This window comes from Chrysochloris asiatica, unplaced genomic scaffold (assembly GCF_000296735.1).
Source record: "Chrysochloris asiatica unplaced genomic scaffold, ChrAsi1.0 scaffold00085, whole genome shotgun sequence".
Classification (NCBI taxonomy): Eukaryota; Metazoa; Chordata; class Mammalia; order Afrosoricida; family Chrysochloridae; genus Chrysochloris; species Chrysochloris asiatica.
Genome location: NW_006408603.1, coordinates 8,119,577 through 8,138,998, shown reverse-complemented (window position 1 = coordinate 8,138,998; position 19,422 = coordinate 8,119,577). Strand labels below are relative to the sequence as shown.

The 19,422-nt window shown below is 46.4% G+C and overlaps 1 protein-coding gene across 2 annotated transcripts in view; it reads left to right on the top strand.

The window, feature by feature from the left end:
* Positions 1 to 19,422, top strand: part of SLC6A17 (solute carrier family 6 (neutral amino acid transporter), member 17) — a 73,121-nt gene that overhangs the window by 7,265 nt on the left and 46,434 nt on the right. The window contains exon 2 of one of the 2 annotated variants that reach the window (XM_006865940.1): positions 16,113 to 16,485. In XM_006865940.1, coding sequence (XP_006866002.1) covers positions 16,200 to 16,485 — 286 coding nt within the window. In that variant the 5' untranslated portion in view covers positions 16,113 to 16,199. Of the gene's footprint in view, positions 1 to 16,112; positions 16,486 to 19,422 lie in introns of those variants that run through there. The other variant, XM_006865941.1, reaches the window with a different exon arrangement.

Genomic DNA, 19,422 nt, shown 5'->3' with positions numbered 1-19,422 from the left:
ATTCTGGGTCAGACAGCCTGAGCATCCAGTTTGGGAGCTGAAGCTTAAAGTCCTGTTTGCTCTTGTGGCCTCTTGTAGGATGGGAGGGGGGCAGGTATATACAAAGCCAGAGACGCCTTTGTCCCAGCTTTGGACCCTGGGGTTGTCTTGTCAGTTTGACTGTCGCCCTGAGCTGCCATTATGCCTTTCAGAGCCTGCCCAGTGGTTCATTTGAAGATAACAAGTTGCCTCTTGCTCTCTTTCATCATTTCTAATTGCTGGTTTAATTAGAATTTCTGCTGGATTCTGTACACCACTAATTTACCATGTCTTCTTTTACTTGCAAATAGAACTCATTGGTTCTCACCTCCAAATCCTGCAGGTTGAGTTTTCTCTTTAATTATAAGACTTCCTGGGCACCTGTGGTTTTAAGGCATACACCAGCTGTACACAGAGCAGGAGTGCTGTTTGGTAAATCTACTTTATAAGAAATGTGAACTGTTACCTGGAAAAGGGGGAATGGGGTGAATCCAGCAGGTGCCACCAGGTATGTATTCAGTAAAGATGTGGACTTTCTATTCCTGGGGGTCTAAAGGAAGGTGTGGCGCTGTGGGTTAATGCGCTAGACTGCCCAGTCGGTTTGAACTGCACGGTTGGTGGTTCAAGCTCACCAGTCGCTCCTTGGAAACTCTCTAGAGGGTCGCTATGGGTCGGAACCAACTCCACGGCACTTAACAACAGCAAAGGAAGGTGAGGAGTCCAGGTGTGGCGCTGTGGGTTAATGTGCCAGACTGTAAAGCCGTTTGAACTACAAGATCAGCGATGCAAGCTCACCAGCTGCTCCTCGGAAACCTTATACAGGGTTGCTATGGGTCGGAACTGACTTGACGGCAGTTAACAACAACAACAAAGGAAGGTGAGTTCATGTGTAGGCACACCACTGAGGCCATCTGCCTTCTAGTGCTGGGAACTCCTTTTGAAAAACTGGAAGGAATTTCCTTGACCAGTTCTTGAAATTGTATAATGTCATTGGCTTTGGAAAAGGACCTGGACAAGTGGGAAAACTGACGACAATGAGGAATGGGTAAGGGTCCCTTTCACCACTGACTTGCAGAATGAATTTTTGGCATATTATTTGAGAAGGCAACATGATGCATTGCAGGACTTCCCAGCCAAAATATCACATATGGGTAGCATGTGGCTCAGAAATTATGATGTTCCCATTCCTTGGAGTAGCCCAGTGGCCTGGGGTAGTGGAGCCTCCTCCACTGTCCCTGGGTGCCACAGTGGTATGATGTTCTTTGTTTGTCATGATATGAAAAAGCTTGGAAAGCAACAACATATTGGAAAGAATAGGAGCTGCAGGGTTGGGTAGATCAGTTTGAACCCTGCTCTTCCACTTAATGGCTAGATAATCTTGTACATGTGGTTATCTTCTTTTAACCTAGGCTTCGTCATCTGTAAAATGAGAAGTGTACTTTAGTCCAAGTAGCTGGGAAGATAGTAATATATGTTGTTGTTGTTGTTAAGTGCCATCAAGTCAGTTCCGACTCATAGCAACCCTGCATAGGGTTTCCGAGGAGTGGCTGGTGAGCTTGAACCAATGACTTTGCAGTTCAAACTGACCTTGCAGTCCAGCACATTAACCCGCAACACCACACCAGGACTACCATAATGTATGAGGGGGCTTCAGAAAGCTCATGAGAAAGGGAAATGAAAAATTAGTGGGGTTTCTCCAGGAACCTCTTGAAGCCCCTTCTTATATAAATGCTCAGCAATAGTAGATCCAAAAAAATATTTGCTCCCTTTCCTTCGATCTCAGTTGTCCTAAGACTTGGCTCTGTTGTTATTATTAAGTGCCGTAGAGCCAGTTCCGACTCACAGGGACCCTGGATAGGGTTTTCAAGGAGTGGCTGCTGAATTTGAACCCTTGATCTTGCAGTTAGCAGTTAAGTGTTTATCTTTTTTGCCTGCCTCGCTACAAAGCTGCACTGAGAGCTAGTAAGGAAAGAGACACAAACGCTTCCCTCCAGAAAGAGGCATCATGTCAGGACTGTAATTAAGGGTTTTCTCATCACTGTTCCTTCAAGTGCTCTTAGAATTCTATTGGGTAACTCAGGTAATTGGACACCCTTGGTTCCCTGTGCCTCTCTCAGAAAGGAGAGGAAATAGTGACTTTGAGAAAATCCAGTTGAGAGGTTTTGGACAGATGCTATGAGGTTCCATCTGTCACCACTGTGGGCTCCCATGAGTGAGGAAAGAAGGGAGTGAGACCTTGGTTCAATTCTTTTTTTTTTTTTTTCATATCTGAATAAAATATATATATATATTTTCAAAATTGGGAAAGTCATACTAGTCCCTTTCCTGTCTGGGAGCTCAAGTGCCTGTCAGCACCCTGGGGCCCTGTACTTCCCGCTCTCTTTCTCTTCCAAACCTAAACCTCACCCATCAGCCTAGTCCGGGTCACTATTACCCTGTCACCTCTTACCTACACTCCCTGCTTTCTCCTCATTCTCCACAGGCAACCAGCAATCCCTTTTAAAACACTTGGGCCACATCATTCTCTTGCTTGAAGGTTTCTAACAGCTTCCCTTTGGCCTGGGAATAAAAGTCAAACTGCTTTCCACAGTCTCAGAAGCTCGCTTGCTCTGGATTCTCACTGTCTTCCTATGTCAGCACATCCCAGCACATCCCATTCTTCCTTTGTTCAAGATGCATACTTGTGGTCCTTTCTGTTCTTTGTACTCACCTAGCATGCTGGTTCTGCCTCAGGGCCTTTGCACTTGAAGTTCCTTCTGCCATGAATGCTTTTCTAGGATATTCATTTGGCTCATTCTCTCATTCCACTCAGGTCCTTCCTTAAGTGTCACCTCATCATCGGAGTGTTCACCCTAACCTCCTATATAACATAGCATCTCCTGTCACTCTCTGTTGCCCATAATCTATAATCAATCTAAAATACTGAGATTATATACTGATTTGATGTATTTATATACACTATTTGTTGTTAAGTGTCGTTGAGTTGGTTCTGACTCATAGCAACCCTCTCTATAGGGTTTCCAGGTAGTGACTAGTAGGCTTGAACCACCATCCTTATGGTTAGCAGTCCGGTGCTTATCCTGCGGTACCACACCAGGATTCCAAAATACCAGACACCACTGAGCATGTTGTTGTTAATGCCATCAAGTTGGTTCCAATTCATAACAACCCTATATAGGGTTTCCAAGAAACGGCTTATGGGTTTGAACCATTAACCATGTGGTTAGCAGTGCTTAACAACAGCACCAAGCTATATACCTATGTATACACTATAGATTATGTAATTATCTGTTTTTTACCTGTCCTTCTTTTTAAAAAACAAGTCCATTCAACTCATGGTGATTCCAGGTGTACTAGAGGAGAACTGTCCTCCACAGGGTTTTCAATGACTACTATCTTTTCAAAGCTGTTCACCAGTCCTTTCTTCTGAAGTGCTGTTAGCTGGATTCAAACCATCAACCCTTTGATTAGTAGCTGAATACTTAACTGTTTTGGCGTCACCCGGGGACTCCTTGTACTAGAATATAAATCCCATAGGGCAGGGATTTTGTTTGTTCTGTTCTCTGCATGCTAGAACAGGGCCTGGCACATGGTTGGTGTTCATTAAATATTTGTTGAAGGAAGGAAAGGAAAGGGAAGAGGGAGAGAGGGATGGAGAAATAAAGAGAGGAGTTTATTTCAGCAGTAACTCTAGTTTACAAGAGTTGCTGGGCTCCGTTCTCCTTCTAGCACAAAGGGAAGTGGGAAGTCAGCAGAAGTATGGAGCCTGTACCTGCCCTGGCCACTGTGGGCTCAGGGGCAGTGTGCTCCTCCACATCAACTGCAGGGCACTGTGGTAGGGTAAGCCATCCCAAGTGAGCCCATTTCCCCCAAGTTGTTAATAGGAAGGGACAGCTGATGGAGGGCTTCTTATGGGCCTGGCCAGAGTTGAGCACAACACTTGGCATGATCTCATTTATCTTCAGGAAAACCAGGTGAGGCAGGAACCTTCAGTCCCATCTTTTCAGGTCCACTGAAACTCAAGAGAGGCTGTGTATTTTCCCAGAGACATAGCTTGCAAGTGGCAGAGCAAAATTCAAATTCAGATTACCCATGCTTTTTCTGTGATAATATTGGGTTAAAAGTCTTAGTTTCTGAGTTAGACCACACTGGTGCAAGCCAGGGGCCATGGACCAGTTACCTTATTTCTCTGATTCCAGGATGCGTGTGTTTTCATACTGTGATGTCTTAAAATCAGGGCATGCTGTGCAATCTATGCCATCTCAAAATGGCTGCTGTCCAAGCGTTAGTGGCATGAAAACCTTCCATTGACACTCACTGATAAGTTCATGAAAGTGCTAGCGTTAAAGGGGCTTAAATTCATTCAAGTCATTATCCCTCTGAGCCTCCATTCCTTCATTTATAAAGTGGAAGAGACATACCTACCTCCTGTTATTCTCGGTGGGGTTAGAGGGGCTAATGGGTGGGTGTAAGATGCTCTCCATAGTGACTGCTACAGTGTAGATACTCAAGAAGCATTGTCTCTTATGATTCTGTTGACTTTGTAATTATTACTCATCCCACTCTATCTCTAGACGCTCCCCAAGTAAATCCTTCAGCACCTAAATTTTAGTAAAAGAGAGAGCACCTCTGTGGAGTGGCCAGGATGCTGCCCTTGCTTACCTATCCCTAAGGCTGCATTTCCCCCCTCACGTGAAATACTAAGACCGATCCAAAAAAATTCTATTTGTATTGGCCCCTCTCACATTTTCCAGTGCCAATTCCTCCCCCTCTGGACCATCTGCCCCTTTTCCTGCTTCCCTTCCCTCTTCACTTAGCAAACCAAACATCAACTACAGAGTGCAGCAGGAAGGTGACGCAGGGCCTATAGGAGATCCCCTTGCATCCTGCCTGATTTGTTGTTTGAGTGGTCCTCCCAGTCTCAAGACTGTATCCCTTCCAAAGTTTGTTTCTCTGAGGTGGGGATGGATCTTGTTTATTTCTCTTGATAAGGGGCAAGTGAGGCACAAATACAGACTCCTTTTTAAGAGGCAAGGAGCCTGGTGGCTCAGTCAGTTAAGCATTGGGCTACTAACCCAAGGTCAGCGGTTCAAATTTATCAGCCACTCTGAGGGAGGACGGTGAGGCTGTCTGCTCCCATAAAGATTTACAGTCTTGGAAATCCTATGGGGCAGTTCTACTGTGTCCTATAGATCCCTATGAGTTGGAACTGACTCAATGGAGGTGGGTATTTGGGGGGTTATAAGAGATATAAAGGCAATGAATGATGGTCAGGCTTCTTAGTCCAGTTTGGCTTTCAAAATATTGTTTGGGTCTTCTTGGGACAGGACATGAGAAAATCTTGAAGCTGGGAAAAGACATTCTTGTTGTTGTTCAGTACCATCATTCAGTGAGTAGGTTCCAACTCACAGCACCCCCGTATAGGGTTTCTGAGGAATGGCTGATGAGTTTGAACTGCTGACCTTGTGGCTCAAACTGACATTATGGTCTAGTACTTATCCTACAGCGCCATACTAGGACTCCATTAGACTCTAGAAAATTTAAGGAGTTTAGAATTTATTAATTTCATTCATTCAATGCATTTTATATCATATTTATTTAGCATATTTAATATGATTTGGCCTTGGGAAAGCAAAGATGGCATTATTTGAAATATGGATGGGATTACAAAATACAAACCTGGCAAATCTGTGAAATGAAGTTAAAAAAAATTACCGTTCTTTATTTAACTTCTCAATAAGCTTTCCTTTCTCTTTCTCTATCCACGTGTAACCAGATGCAGTTGGTAGGTAAGCCATGTTACCTGTTTTATAAATGAATAAGGAACTGGAAGCTGGTTTACAAGTCCTGAGTCCACACCACAGCCTGCTCTCCATTAGCCCCCTGGCTAGGGTGTGCAGGCCGCTAGTGCCCCTCTAGTTAGACCTGGTAGCTTTCCACCACTGCTGCTTTACTTCAAAGGCAAAAGCGAAGATTTCAACATAGGAAACAAGTTGTTCTCGAAGGGTGAGGACAGAAGGATCTCTGAACATCTGTAAGTATCATGTTTAATCCATACAAATTTGTAGAATAACCAGTGTGTTCTAGGTGCTGACTGTATAGGGAGAGCGGTGGGCAGGCACAAAGCTGAACATTCCACGGTTCTTGCTTTTAAGGGACTTCCTGTTTAGAAAAAAGAATCAGGTATGTTAATACCAGTTATACCAGAAAGCCAAATGGTAAAAGTGGTTTTTGTCATGGTATGACAAGGAGCGTGCTGAGAAGGAAGGAGGAAGGAAACATTAATTCTTACTTAGAGAATCTCGTGCACCAGTGGTCAGGCAGTGGACCTTGAAAGACTAGGAGGCTTTCTGGCAGCAGAGTGGGAGAAGGGCTTCCACAGAGGGAGTTGTGAACTGAGGGGGCAGTGGTGAAGGAGGAGTTGATGAGAAAGCTGGGGGATGGCAGTGGAGCACAGTGGATGCGCCTTCACTGCCTTGGAAAGGGCAGTGGGTTCTCTTCAGTAGGGGGAGTGGAGTGATGTGTTATTTCAAGAAAATGTCTCTGAAGGCAATGTGAAACGTGGTCTAGGGAAGCAATGAGTTGAGAGCTGCTGCAGTCATCTAGACAGAGAGCATGAAGGCCTGGAGGAGAGCAGGAGGGCATGGAAAGGAGAACAGAGCTGAACACACTGACAGGCCTTTGTGATATTTGAATGTAGGGTGAAATAGAGAGGTCAAGAATAGTGCTGGGGAGCCTGCCTATATGTCCTGAGCAAGAAAATCCAAGGAGAGCCGCCACCTAGTCAAGGCCAGGGCCTGTCAGGTTACTGTCTGAGGTTTCACTAAAACAATTGAAAATAATTTGGAGGACAATTTGTGTCTCTGATAACTCTCTGACATGCTTTGGGCTCCCTGGGTACCCATATGCTCTGAGGTCATTAGAAGAGCTGTTTGGGTGTGACTGCTTGTCACACGGAAATGAGGAAACTGTCAAGTATTCTCTGAGGGTAAAGGTCCCTTCTCACCACCATTATTCTTGAATTGGACCCATGGCTTTGAGGCCTAGGAATCTGGCCTTTCTCTTACTAAATTCCTCTTTTGGGGGTTCTTCAGAGTTTCCACATTGTACAGGTTTCTGTTTTTAAATGCATTTGATTACAGCATTCTTGCTCGAGCCACAGGCCTAAGGGTAACCAAGCTAAACATACTCCATGGGCCTCAGCAAAGCAGAGCACTGTGGGACCTGTAGTCACACGGGCTGCCTGTTTCCCCAAGATGGCGGCTTCTCCACTCAGCTTCCCTGGGGAGTCTGACTTGGAAAATAAATGATTCCGGTTTGTCCCCTGAGTTGCTTGTTATAACCTTCCTAAGCAAGAAACACCTAGCCCCAGGAGACAGGTGTTCAGAGGGGCTGACTTCAGCATTCCAGAAGGGCTCTTTTTCCTCTCAGGGCTGCTTGTGGATCCAGGGGTTGGCCCTGGCTACAGGGTGAGCTCAACCATTCCCATACCCCGTGAGCTAGTTGTAGAATGCTGTGTTTAAAAGCTTGTTGTGGAACCATCAGTCAGTCCTCTGGCAGGAGATATTTTTACCTGTCTGCCTCCTAGTTGCACTATTTTTTTTTCTTTCTCCTTTTAAGAAAATTCACAGTTCATTTGCTCAGTCCTCTTTCTATCCGATGTGCTATTCCAAGCTGTAAGCTGCGTCTGTTGCTAAGTGACAGATCTGACACTGAGGGCTTTCTGAGCGCTTTGAGCCCCCTCTGAATTGCGCTTTAAGTAATTGAAGCATTCCATGCAGAGAGTACCATGAAACTTAATCATCTGATGTGTTGCTCATGAAAGCAACCCACCCCAGCTACTACAAGGGGATAATTAGAGTAAGGCGAGGCGGATTGTCAGCGAATTCCTACAATAGTCCCTGTGAGCTCTCAACTGACAGAGGGTGGCAGGACAGACAGACCACAAGTCTGGAAGGGCACTACCTGGACATATCCCTAAGAAATCATCCAGACTAACCAATTTTATGCACAAGAAAACTTAGGTCCGAGGAGGTTGAAGCAGTGGTGCTAGGCTGCACTCTTGGTTGGTGGTTGGCCAGGACCTACTCCCAGCTGGTCCCCTGGATCATGCTGGCTTCACAGCACCCAGAGACCCTTCTCTGTCCAATGATTTGGGGTGTTGACTGGGAACACATTGGATTCGCATGCTCTGGTCTGGAAGCTGACCTTTTGCTAACACATGGACTGCAGGCTTCTCGGAGCAGAGCCTGGTTGCTGCTGCCACATCCTCTTTAACGAAACGTTCATCCTGGAAAGTAGAGAGAGCGCAGGCCTGAGGAGACCTGGGAGGTTTGTGTCAGGAGCCCAGCACTGCGCCTCCCAGTCTCAGTGTCTCCATCTGTAACCTGGGCTGACGACTCCTACCCAGCTCTCTTCCTTGGCATGTGGTTTGACTCAGGCAAGGTCACAGAAGAGGTCACATTTGTGAGTACTTCCTGGGTGCTGGCCACCATCCTCACAACTTCCTCTTGTTCGTTGACATTAATGTGATCTGACTCATGGCAATCCCGGCACTACAAAGGTTTTCCATGGCTTTTGGAAGCACATTGGCAGGCCTGTCTTCCCAGGTGCCTCTGGGTGGGTTCGAAGTGCCAACCTTTCAGTCAGTAGTCGAATACTTAACTGCTTGTGCTACGCGGGCTCCCATTATGAGGTAAACACTGCTCCTCTCCTCCTTTTACAGCTTAGGAAACAAGCTCAGTGAGGTTGAGAAACTTGACCGGGCCAGGCACTTGGTAAGCGGTGAATCTGGAATTTGAACCCGGTCACCAGAATCACCACCTCAAGTGCACCAGTAAAAAATGTACTAAAATGGTTTCAAATAAGATCCACTGTTTTTATTAATCATGATATTGCTGAGCTCTTGAACCTCAAACCTGGAGCTCTATGGCGTCTTCCTGGTTCTTTTGAACCAGGGCATAGTGCATGGTGCTGGACCTTGTAGAATGCTGCTCCAGACACTGTGGAAGTGGTGGTGTTGCAAAATGCTTCCCTCTACCCTTTACCTCCACTCACTGCTGCAAGCTCTATCTGGGCCTACCTGTGGAGAAACAAGCTCTATCTGGGCCTACCTGTGGAGGAACAAGCTCTATTTGGGTCTATCTGAGGAGCATTTATAGGCCCAAATAGAAATGTGGGGCATAATCTATTTGGGGTGGGATGAGGTAGGGAGCTTATGGCTCTGTAGGATAAACACTGAACTGTGAACCACGAGGTTGGTGGTTCCAGCTGAACAGCTACCCTGCAGGAGAAAGATGAAGCTTTCTGCTCCCACAAAAATTTACAGCCTTGGAAACCCTATACAGCAGGGGTGGGGAACATCTGGTCCATGGGCTGTATGTTTTTGTTTTTGTTGTTGTTAAGTGCCATCAAGTCGGTTCCGACACGTAACGACCCTGTATAGGGTTTCTGAGGAGCAACTGGTGAGCTTGAACCACTAATCCTGTGGTTCAAACCAACTTTGCAGTCCAGTGCATTAACCCACAGTGCCACACCAGGACTCCATGGGCCATATGTTGTTATTGTTGGGTGCCATTGAGCCAGTACCTACTCATAGCGACCCTATGCACAACAAAACAAAACACTGCCTAGTGCTGCATCACAATCGTTGCTACACCTGGCCCATCGCTGCCGCCACTGTGCCAGTCCATCTCTTTGGGAGTCTTCCTCTTTTTCTCTGACCCTCCACTTTACCAAACACAATATCCTTCTCCAGGGACTGTTCCCTCCTGACAATATGCCGTAAAATGAGAGACGAAGTCTGACCATCCTGGTTTCCAAGGAGCACTCTGGCTGCACTTCTTCCAACACAGATCTGTTGGTTCTTTTGGCAGCCCATGGTACTTTCAATATTCTCCTCCAACACCAGAACTCAAATGCATCAATTCTTTTATGGTCTTCCTTATTCACTGTCCAAGTTTTGCATGCATATGAGGTTATTGAAAACACCAGGACTTGGGTCAAGTGCACCTTAATCCTCAAATTGACATCTTTATTCTTCAACACTTTAAAGAGATCTTGTGCATCAATATTTGTATAAGGCCAATGAAATCATTTCGTCTGGCCCTGCCAAGGAAACCACAGTTCCAGCCATCACATTGTTGTTATGTGCCATGGAGTCGGTTCTGACTCATAGCAACTGGTGAGCTTGAACTGCTGACCTTGTGGTTCAAACCAACTTTGCAGTCCAGCGCATTAACCAGCAGCGCCACACACACCAGGACTCCGCCATCACGTTGTTTTAGTTGTTAAGTGCTGTCGAGTCAATTCCGACCCATAGCGACCTTGTTTAGGGTTTCCGAGGAGCAGCTAGTGAGCTTGAACCTCTGACCTTGTAGTTCAAACGGCTTTGCAGTCTGACGCATTAACCCAAAGCACCACACGGCCATCACATTAGTAGTGAGTAAATGAAATGCCTGAGCAAATATAAAAGGCTATTTTTTTAGTTGATAATTTTGTATTTCTCCTCAATACTGTTCATAAATTTTGGCAGAAAAACGGTTCCTTGCCTCAGCTGTACAGCGTTGCTATGAGTTGGAACCGACTCAACAGCACTTAACAACAACAACCTATTTTTATTTTACCTATTTTTAAATGCATAGGGGTAATCTAACACAAGGCTTCCAGGCAGCTAACAATTGGGTCCTTGCTGTGCACCAGGCTGTGTGCTGGGCATGTCACATACATCGACTCATTCAATCCTTTTGCTTCTGAGAAGACTGATACTGCATAATTAAATATCCTTCCATACGCATCCAAGTGCAAAGGAGCCCTGGTGACTCAAAGCTGTTGCCTGTTAACCAAAGTTCGGCAGTTCGAACCCATCAGCAGCTCTGCAGAAGAAAGAGGTGGGAATCTGCTTCCCTAAAGATTTAGAGTCTTGGAAACCCTGTGGGGCAGTTCTCCTCTGTCTTCTAGACTCACTGTGAGTCGGATTTGACTTGACAGCAATGGGGTTGTTTTCCCTTTTCTCTTTTTTCTTGGAGGGAGGTGTTAATCCTGGAGCACACAGTGAAAACATGGAAAAATCCTGCAGTGGCCGGCCATTCGTCCTGCTCAGAGCCTTGCCAAAGTCTTGACAGCAGCCTGGCTCTCCTGCCTTTGCTCTGACAGCTTGGGCTACTTTGCAGTCCTGAGTTTCCTGGGGCTGCTTCCTTTTCAGCAGTTTGTGTCTGCGGTTCCTCTGTCATAGCCCTTCCTTATGTCTCTGCAAGGCCCAACCCCTCTGTCATTTAGGTCTCTGCTCAAGTGTCACCTCTTCAGAGGTGCTTGGGAGATCTGACGTGACGCTGTAGGATAAGCACAGGACTGCTAACCGTAAGGTTGGTAGTTCAAACCCAGCAGCTGCTCCTTGGAAACCCTATATAGCTTTTTAACCCTATATGAGTCAAAACTGACTTGACAGCACTTAACAACAAGAGGTGTTTTGCTGACAGTCTTCGTTTTCCTTTCCTCCCCCACATAAAATAGCCCCGCTCCATCTTGTTCTACCCCAGACCTTGTGTTATATTTCTTTATAGTTCGTGCTTCCTTTGGCCCTTCTATTATATATTTCTTTCTTTCTTTAATATCTGGCCCTTCCACTAGAAATGTAAACTCCTTAAGAGACGTTTTGCTACTTTTTCTCATTGCTGTATCCCTTGAACCTGGCAGAAGATGCACTCAGTTGAATGCATAAATGAATGATTGAACAGGGAGCTTGCCACCCCAGGCCTGCAGGCCTGCCTGACTTCAAAGTACATGCCCTCCACCACCACACCTGACTAGGCCTTCTCCCAACCTGATCTCGTGGGTGACCTCCCCAGGTGATAGTGTTGGGAGTACTTGAGTGGCTTTGGGCAATTCATGTCCCCTCTTCGGGTCTCAGTTCCCTCATATGAAAAATGAACAAGGCAAATGCCAGGGTCCCACTAGCTCTAAAATTAAGAGTCTGACTCTGCTGTCACCTGAACATATTAGGTGAGCACAGAAGGCCCCAACAACTCCCAAACATGATTGCAGTCCAGCCCAGGGCCTCGGCTTGCACATCGGTGCCAGCACTTTTTGTCCTGCAAACCTGATGGCACAGGATTTCTGCCCCCCCCCCCCCTTCAGGCAGGGAAGAATGCGCCTGGCACATAAGTGGAGTCTTGCACTGAAGGAAGAAGGAAGCCACTTGCACTGAAGTGATATCCTGTGTTAATTTTGTCCTTGAGTCTTACAGGTTTACAATGTCCAGTCCTTTCTCATGTCAGAGGCCAGAGCTGCCACTCACCAAGCTAGTTATTGGGAAACAAATGCTCTGATTGGTCAGCATCAGGATATAGTCTGCTGACTTGTGAAAATCCCCATTGGTTTGCTCTAGCTGTGGTATGATCGATAATAAATCATACCTGATGCATTATAGATTGTCCTGATCCAATTCCACTGCAGGACTGGTGATTGCAGCCCAGCCCTTCTCCCCATCTCTAGTTTTTAATAAAAACTCTTAGGGAAAACTGTAGGGGCAGATGAGGGCTTAAACAAGCAGCCAGTGTGTACGCCTTAGGCTTCCTCCATTCAAGCAACATAGGAACAGATACTTGCTGAGTGGGGGCCCTCATTCTGGCAGCTTGGGCAACCACATGAGCCCCCACTGGGACATTATTCATATTATATAGCCTGGGCAGCTCAGTGGTCCTGGGGCTCACAGAATCTCCTGTTCCACCTTGAGGCACTCCCCAGGACACGATGGGGTATTTAGCTTCTGCCATCACCCCCCACAGAAAAGCAGGTCTGGAGGGGCCATGTCACAAGACACTTAGGATGGAGGCTGGTAGATGAAAGGCTGCCTCCTCCATGTGAGCCTCTTATAAACTCAGTCAACAAGGTGGGGTCGGGTCATGAGCCCCTGACTGCCCTCTGTGACTGGCACCCTCTCAGTGTATGATCTAGATCACCACACAGAGCCATTAATGTGGACTGGATACTTACTATGAGCTAGACGGTGGTTCAAACACACCAGCCGCTCCTCAGTAACCCTATACAGGGTCGCTATCGACTCGAAATCAATTAACAACAAACAGGTATTATTCTAAGCACTAATAATGTGGTTTTTTTAAATAATTAAAAAAATTGATATGAAATTCACATCACATACAATTAGCCATTTGAAAATGTACAGTCCTGGGGCATTTGGTCTAGCCACCATGTTGTGCTACTACAATCTCTCTGTGGTTTCACTTTTTCATCCCCCCTACCCCCGAAAAACACGCGGTTCCTATGAAGCAATCTCTCCCCATCCCCACTCTCCTGGTAGCCTCTCTGGATTTGTTTATTGTGGATGCAGCACACAAAAGGACTTGTGTAGTATGTCACCTTTGGTGTCTGGCTTTTACTCCAGCATAGTGTTTCGAGGTGCATCAATGTTGTAGCATGTGTTCATACCTTGTTTCTCTTTATGGCCGAATAATATTTGATTGTATGTCTTCACTAGCTTCCTTAGTCTCCATAAGAACCCTAAGAGGTTCATGTTCCATCCCTGCTTAACATGGGAGGCAAGAGAAGTCAAGTAACTTGCACCAGGTTGCTCTGCTAGTACGCGTTGGTTCTAGTTGTTCCTGTTGCCGTCCTCACAGTTCCCACTCATGGTGATCCCATGTGTGTCAGGGTAGAGTTTTCAAGGCTGTGACTTTTTGGAAGCCGGTCAGCAGATCTTTGTCCTGAGGCACTCCTGGGTGAACTCGAACCACCAATCTTTCCTTAGTAGTCAGAATGCTTAAACATTTATGCTACCCAGGGACTCAGGAAGTGGCAGAATCGGGCTTGAATTCAGGCTAGAACCTGTGTCAGCCATCTTTGAGAATGACATCCGCTCTAGGAGAGGGCTCCTTAGCCCTCTGATTCCTTGAGTCCTGAACCAGGTCAACGGGAGACTGGCTGCAAAGTGGAGCCCGCCCCCCCCCCCCCCCCGAACATAGAGCTGGGAATTCAGAGGTCTTTCAGACAGACTAGGTCTGCCCCAGTCATGCCAAAGCCCAGGACTCTGACTGTTCATGAAAAACTCACTGTTCCCCTTGGCATGAAGACAGGTAGGTGTCACCCACTGATGTGATCCATAGCCTGGACTGCACTGCGCTCACTAACCCCATAGATCAGCATGGACAGTCGTCTCCATCTCCAGGCCTCTAGTCTTATCATGTGTGTAGCAGGATCCAGCAGGCCAGGTCTTCTGGAAGGCAGGCTTTTGACTGAAGTCAGCCAGGAGGGTGGGATAGCACCAGTGGGAAGGGGAGCCATGCCCTCTGAGGGTGAGCTCACATGTGCCATTCAGGTAGTACTTCGGAGGGGAACAAACAGGGAGCAGGGTTTCTGGAGGCTGCTGGTTCACTTAATAAAGTAATTACAGAGCCGAGTAATTTACATCCCTAGAAAGATGCAGGGCAATGCAGGCCGGGGTGTGCATGCATTTAATTTTAAATCCTCCAACCTCCTAATGAAGAGGTGCTTAGAAATACAGCAGAATGTTGGGATTCTTCAAAGGACTCATTTTCTTTCTGCTTGATTTCCTTAAGGGAAAGCATGAAAGACAAATGAGGGCTGGAGGCAGCGGGGGAGGGTTTGCCTCTCCTGCCCATGTCATGCAGACATTATCTGCTGTAAAACTGTCGCAGGAGAATGGAGAACCAGCTCTTGGCTGCGGTGGCTCTCAGATAATGTCAGTGCTGAGTGATGACCCAGGCATTTTTGGCACCAAGCAAATGTCACTTGGGCTCTGGTGCCAGAATTCTTAGCTGAGCCTGGTCAACCCACGATCTTGCCTAGGGAATGAAGGGTCATAGGTGCTGGTGTCCAGGGAACCCTCAGGAGAGGATTCTAGGGTCTTTCTTTACAGTTATTAATGTATGTGCCTTTGACTCAGCTGGGGATCCTGTAGAAACGCAAGGGATGATTCCGTAGATCTGAGACTATTCGTGGAGTTGGTGACATTTCTCACCAGCATCTGCTACTGGTCTGTGGGCTGCATTTCAAATAGAGGAGGCAGATGGCTTCCCTGAGTCCCCCTACCGGCCTGGTAACCTAAGGTGGTTTATTAACTAGATAATGGGAGGACTGGTCTTGCTACAACCTTGCCTTTCCTAGGAGGGAAAGACTGTGGGGCATCTGAAGAGGTTTTTTTTTTTTTTTTTTTCTAATAGAATAATTTTAAAGGATGGTTTTAAGTTTACAGGAAAAAATATGCAGAAAGACAGCGTTCTCATATCCACTCCACCTCCCTACACATTTTTCCTCCTATGAACATCTTGCATTGGTGTGGCATATTTGCCGCAATTAATGAACCAATATTGATGCATTATCATTAATCAAAGTCCATAGTTTACATTTTTTTTGACAACTCAGGGCACAATGGAAGGAAAGGTTGCCTGGCTCTGCATCATCAGTTGTGGACTGGACCATCATTTATAGGGAGATTCAGCTTGTATAGGCCTATGAGTTTTGACAAAAGCGTAATGTTGCATGTCCACCATTACAGGATCCTACAGAATAGTTTCACTGCCTGAAAAATGCCCTGTGCTCCATCCATCTCCAAAGGACTTCAAACCCTTTGTTGTTGTTAACTGCAGTCGAGTTGGTTCTGACTCATAGTGACCCTGTATAGGGTTTTCAATGAGTGACTGGTGAGTTTGAACCACTGACCTTGTGGTTCAAATTGACCTTGCAATCCAGTGCTTTAACCCACAGTGCTACACCAGGACTCCATTTATGAAAGGGAGCGATATCAATAAATTGATATCAGATAAATCACTGTTTGGGTTTGGTGTATGGTTTTGCCTATTTTGCCCCTTACATTACCTTTCTAATAATGCTTAGATAAGACCTATGGGAAAACGGAGTTTGTAGATACTGGGCTCCTCAGCTCCTTGCCCCTGAGGGAAGGGAAGACAAGTCATTCTGTAATGAAATGTAGCCTAACATTCACCTGGGTTGTTCACCAACCTCTAAGTGTGTGTGTGGGTGGGAGTGGGGGGGTTTGATTTGGGTTGTGTCCATTTGGTGCGGCCAGCTCATCTTCTCCTGAATACCTGGCTCCACAGGTCCCTGGATGAGAAGCAGCTGACAGCAGCTGAGTCCCACCTTCTCTGTGTGCTCAGCCACAGGGCTGCGCAGCCCAGGTGGCACCAATGCCGAAGAACAGCAAGGTGACCCAGCGTGAGCACAGCAGTGAACATGTCACGGAGTCGGTGGCTGACCTGCTGGCCCTGGAGGAGCCAGTGGACTACAAGCAGAGTGTCCTGAATGTGGCCGGCGAGGCAGGAGGCAAGCAGAAGGCAGCCGAGGAGGAGCTGGATTCAGAGGACCGGCCTGCCTGGAATAGCAAGCTGCAATACATCCTGGCTCAGATTGGCTTCTCAGTGGGCCTCGGTAACATCTGGAGGTTCCCCTACCTGTGCCAGAAAAATGGAGGAGGTAAGAAGCAGCTCTGTTTGTCCCAGGAGTGCCTAAATGGGCTGGGCTGAGAGGTGCAGAGGAACACCTAATGCTGAGGAGAACTGGGACCATAGGCTGGTGTTCCAGATTCCTGTGTCAGATTCCCAGAGGCTGCAATGCATCATGAGAAGAATGTGGCCTCTGGCCCCAGATTGCCTGGGTTCAGATCCCAGCCCATCCAGGCAGCTTTGGAACCTGGTACTAGTTGTTTAATCTCTCTGTGCCTCATCTGTAAAATGGGCATAATCGTAGTTCTTGCCTCAACTACAATCATAGTTGGGAGGATTAAATAACTTTCCCTGTAAAAGGCATAGCACAATGCCTGACATGTTGTTATTGTTAAGTGCTGTCGAGTTGATTCTGACTCATAGCCACCCTGTATAGGCTTTCCAAGAACCACAGGCCTTGTGGTTCAAACCAACCTTGCAATCTAGTGATTATCCTACAGTGCCATGCACATAGTAAAGAGCAAATATTGGTCACTGATATTGAAATCTTACGAGTTGCCTGGCTAAGTGTACAATAGCTTCATGGATGAAAGTTAGCATAAAGCCGATTCCCAGAAGTCAGAGATCAACCATATCACCGTTTTCCTACTTCTCCACCATTTCTCACACCAGTCACCCACACAGCTCTCTCTCTCTGCCCCTAGTTAGATCAGATCTTGTAAGTTAAGAAGTACTGTTTTTGGACTCGTTAATTCACTGGAACAACTCACAGAACTAACCAGAAAGTATACTAAGCCCTTGCAGTTTTCTTACAGTAAAGAGAAGTAAATCGGATCATCATAAGGGAGAGATGCTCAGAGAGGGCAAGTCACCCTTCCTTCACCAACCAGGAAGCTCCTCTGAGTCTTTGTGCTCCAGGCTTTGGTTGGTCAATCTGGCATGCCAGGTCACATCATGCCTCTTGAGGTTAGTTGACGTCAGCATCCCAGGTCTGGCCCAGAAGTTCCAGACCAAGGCACTCAAATCACTCCAAGAGTGTTCCTCCAGAGCAAGACAATGGCTTCCCTGCTTCCTTCCTATGTCCTTTACCCTACAGGTTAAGTGGAATGCTGCTGATATTTGATCATTTTTGAACAACCAAAGCACCAATTTCAGATAATTCAACCTAACATGAACTCACTGAATACTTCCAATAACACTGTGAGAAAATAGTCATTGGTATCCTTATTTTAGAGACTATAAAACGGAAGCTAGGTCACATTTGTTGTTGATAAATGCCTTTGAGTTGGTTTATGACTCATTGTGGTAAGGGGGGCCTCACATTGCCTTCTGTATTTAGTCTCTCTCAAGATCTTGCTTCTGGTATCATACCTCTGCCAACACTTTCAGTCCTCAGGGTAGGCAAACACCCCCAGGTCTTGTTCCCCCAGCAACTCAGAGGCAGGCTAAGCTTACTCTGAAACCAGGGGGGGAAATGAATAGAAAATAAACAAGGAGAAAACTAAAAGGCTGATAGCCAGGTTTCCAAGTTTAGACCTCTGGTCCTGAGAAAGTAGTTTGAGTCAGCAGAGAGCTTTCTTGCCCCCTGAGTCCCATGCCCTGGGATTGCCACATTCCCAAGTTGCAGGTATTTTAACAGGACTCCTTCTTTCTTTGTTCTGTGGATCTCTCTCCATGTAGTCTTTCCCCAAAGATGCAACCCATTCACAAACATTCTCCTCCTTTTCAGAACAAATTTGTCCCTGGTCCAACAGCAAAGTCTGGCTGGGGGACTTCTCCAACCTCCTGTCTGGTTTCTATTGAAGAACAGGGGGTGAGAATGCCCTCCTGAGCCTCTTTAAGATTGAGTTAGGCTAGTGGCATCCACCTTTCTACCAGTCTTGGGTTGGGTGTTTGCTTGTTTGTTTTTCCAATAAGTTACTACCAATCAGAGCTTTTAGTTTACACCACATGACCAGCTGCTCATGAGTAGATACTAGTCCAGCCCAAAGCCAACATTCAGAGACAAGCGTGTGGTTTCCTTTACGCTCTGTGAGATGTTACGAATAGCTAAGAGGCACCCAAAACAACCAGAAAACACCTGGCATTTGGGAACTCCAGCTGGGAACCTCTCATCTTGCCTTTTATGGCTTACATCATCAGTTCTGACCCAGCACTTTGTCCCTACCACACACACACATGCACACATCCCGAACAGTGCTCTTACCAAAGTCTGTGCTTCACATTATCACTGGACAGTCTCCACCGAACACCTCTGGTCACCCGTGGAAGGACAACACTGCCAGCTGCCAGAGTTCCCAGCACCCCATCCCTCATCCCTGCCTGCATCACTCCATCCTCTCTGGTCCCAGAATCCCTACTCCCCTCCCTGCCTTTTTAAAAAAAATCTCTGCCCTTAACCATTCAATGATTTATGGGTTTTATAGTAAGTCATCTTAAATATTTTTTGGAAGGAGGTCACTTTTCACGAGGAGGCAGCTCTTTGTTCTGAGAGTTGCTTTTTGAAAAATTTCACCCATGGATGATCCAGTAAGACTGCTTAATTCTGCAGTTCAACTCTGCAGTTCCACTAAGCTCTCCCCAGTGGGGCAGTTTCTCTGTTCTGCATCTTTTTAGTTCTTCCCCCCCACCTTGTATATTTATGGAAAAGTGCATGTGTTTATCCAGTACTGTTAGTAACTCATTTAATCATTGCAACAATCCTGTGAAGTAGGTCTAGGCTTGAATCATATGAAATGGCTATTTTTGCAAACCAAAAAATGGTCAAGTATCAGCAATTTCATATTTTTTCTCCTTTTTATTTAAATGAGAACATAGCAGTACAGAGAGGTCTGCTAATTTGTCCAAAGTCACACAGCTAGCTAGCAAGGGACAGAGCCAGGATTCAAGCTTAGGAGGTCAGACTCCAGAGTCTGGATGTTAACCCCCTACTGAATATGTATCTCAGCAGGCTGAGATCAGAGTTGTC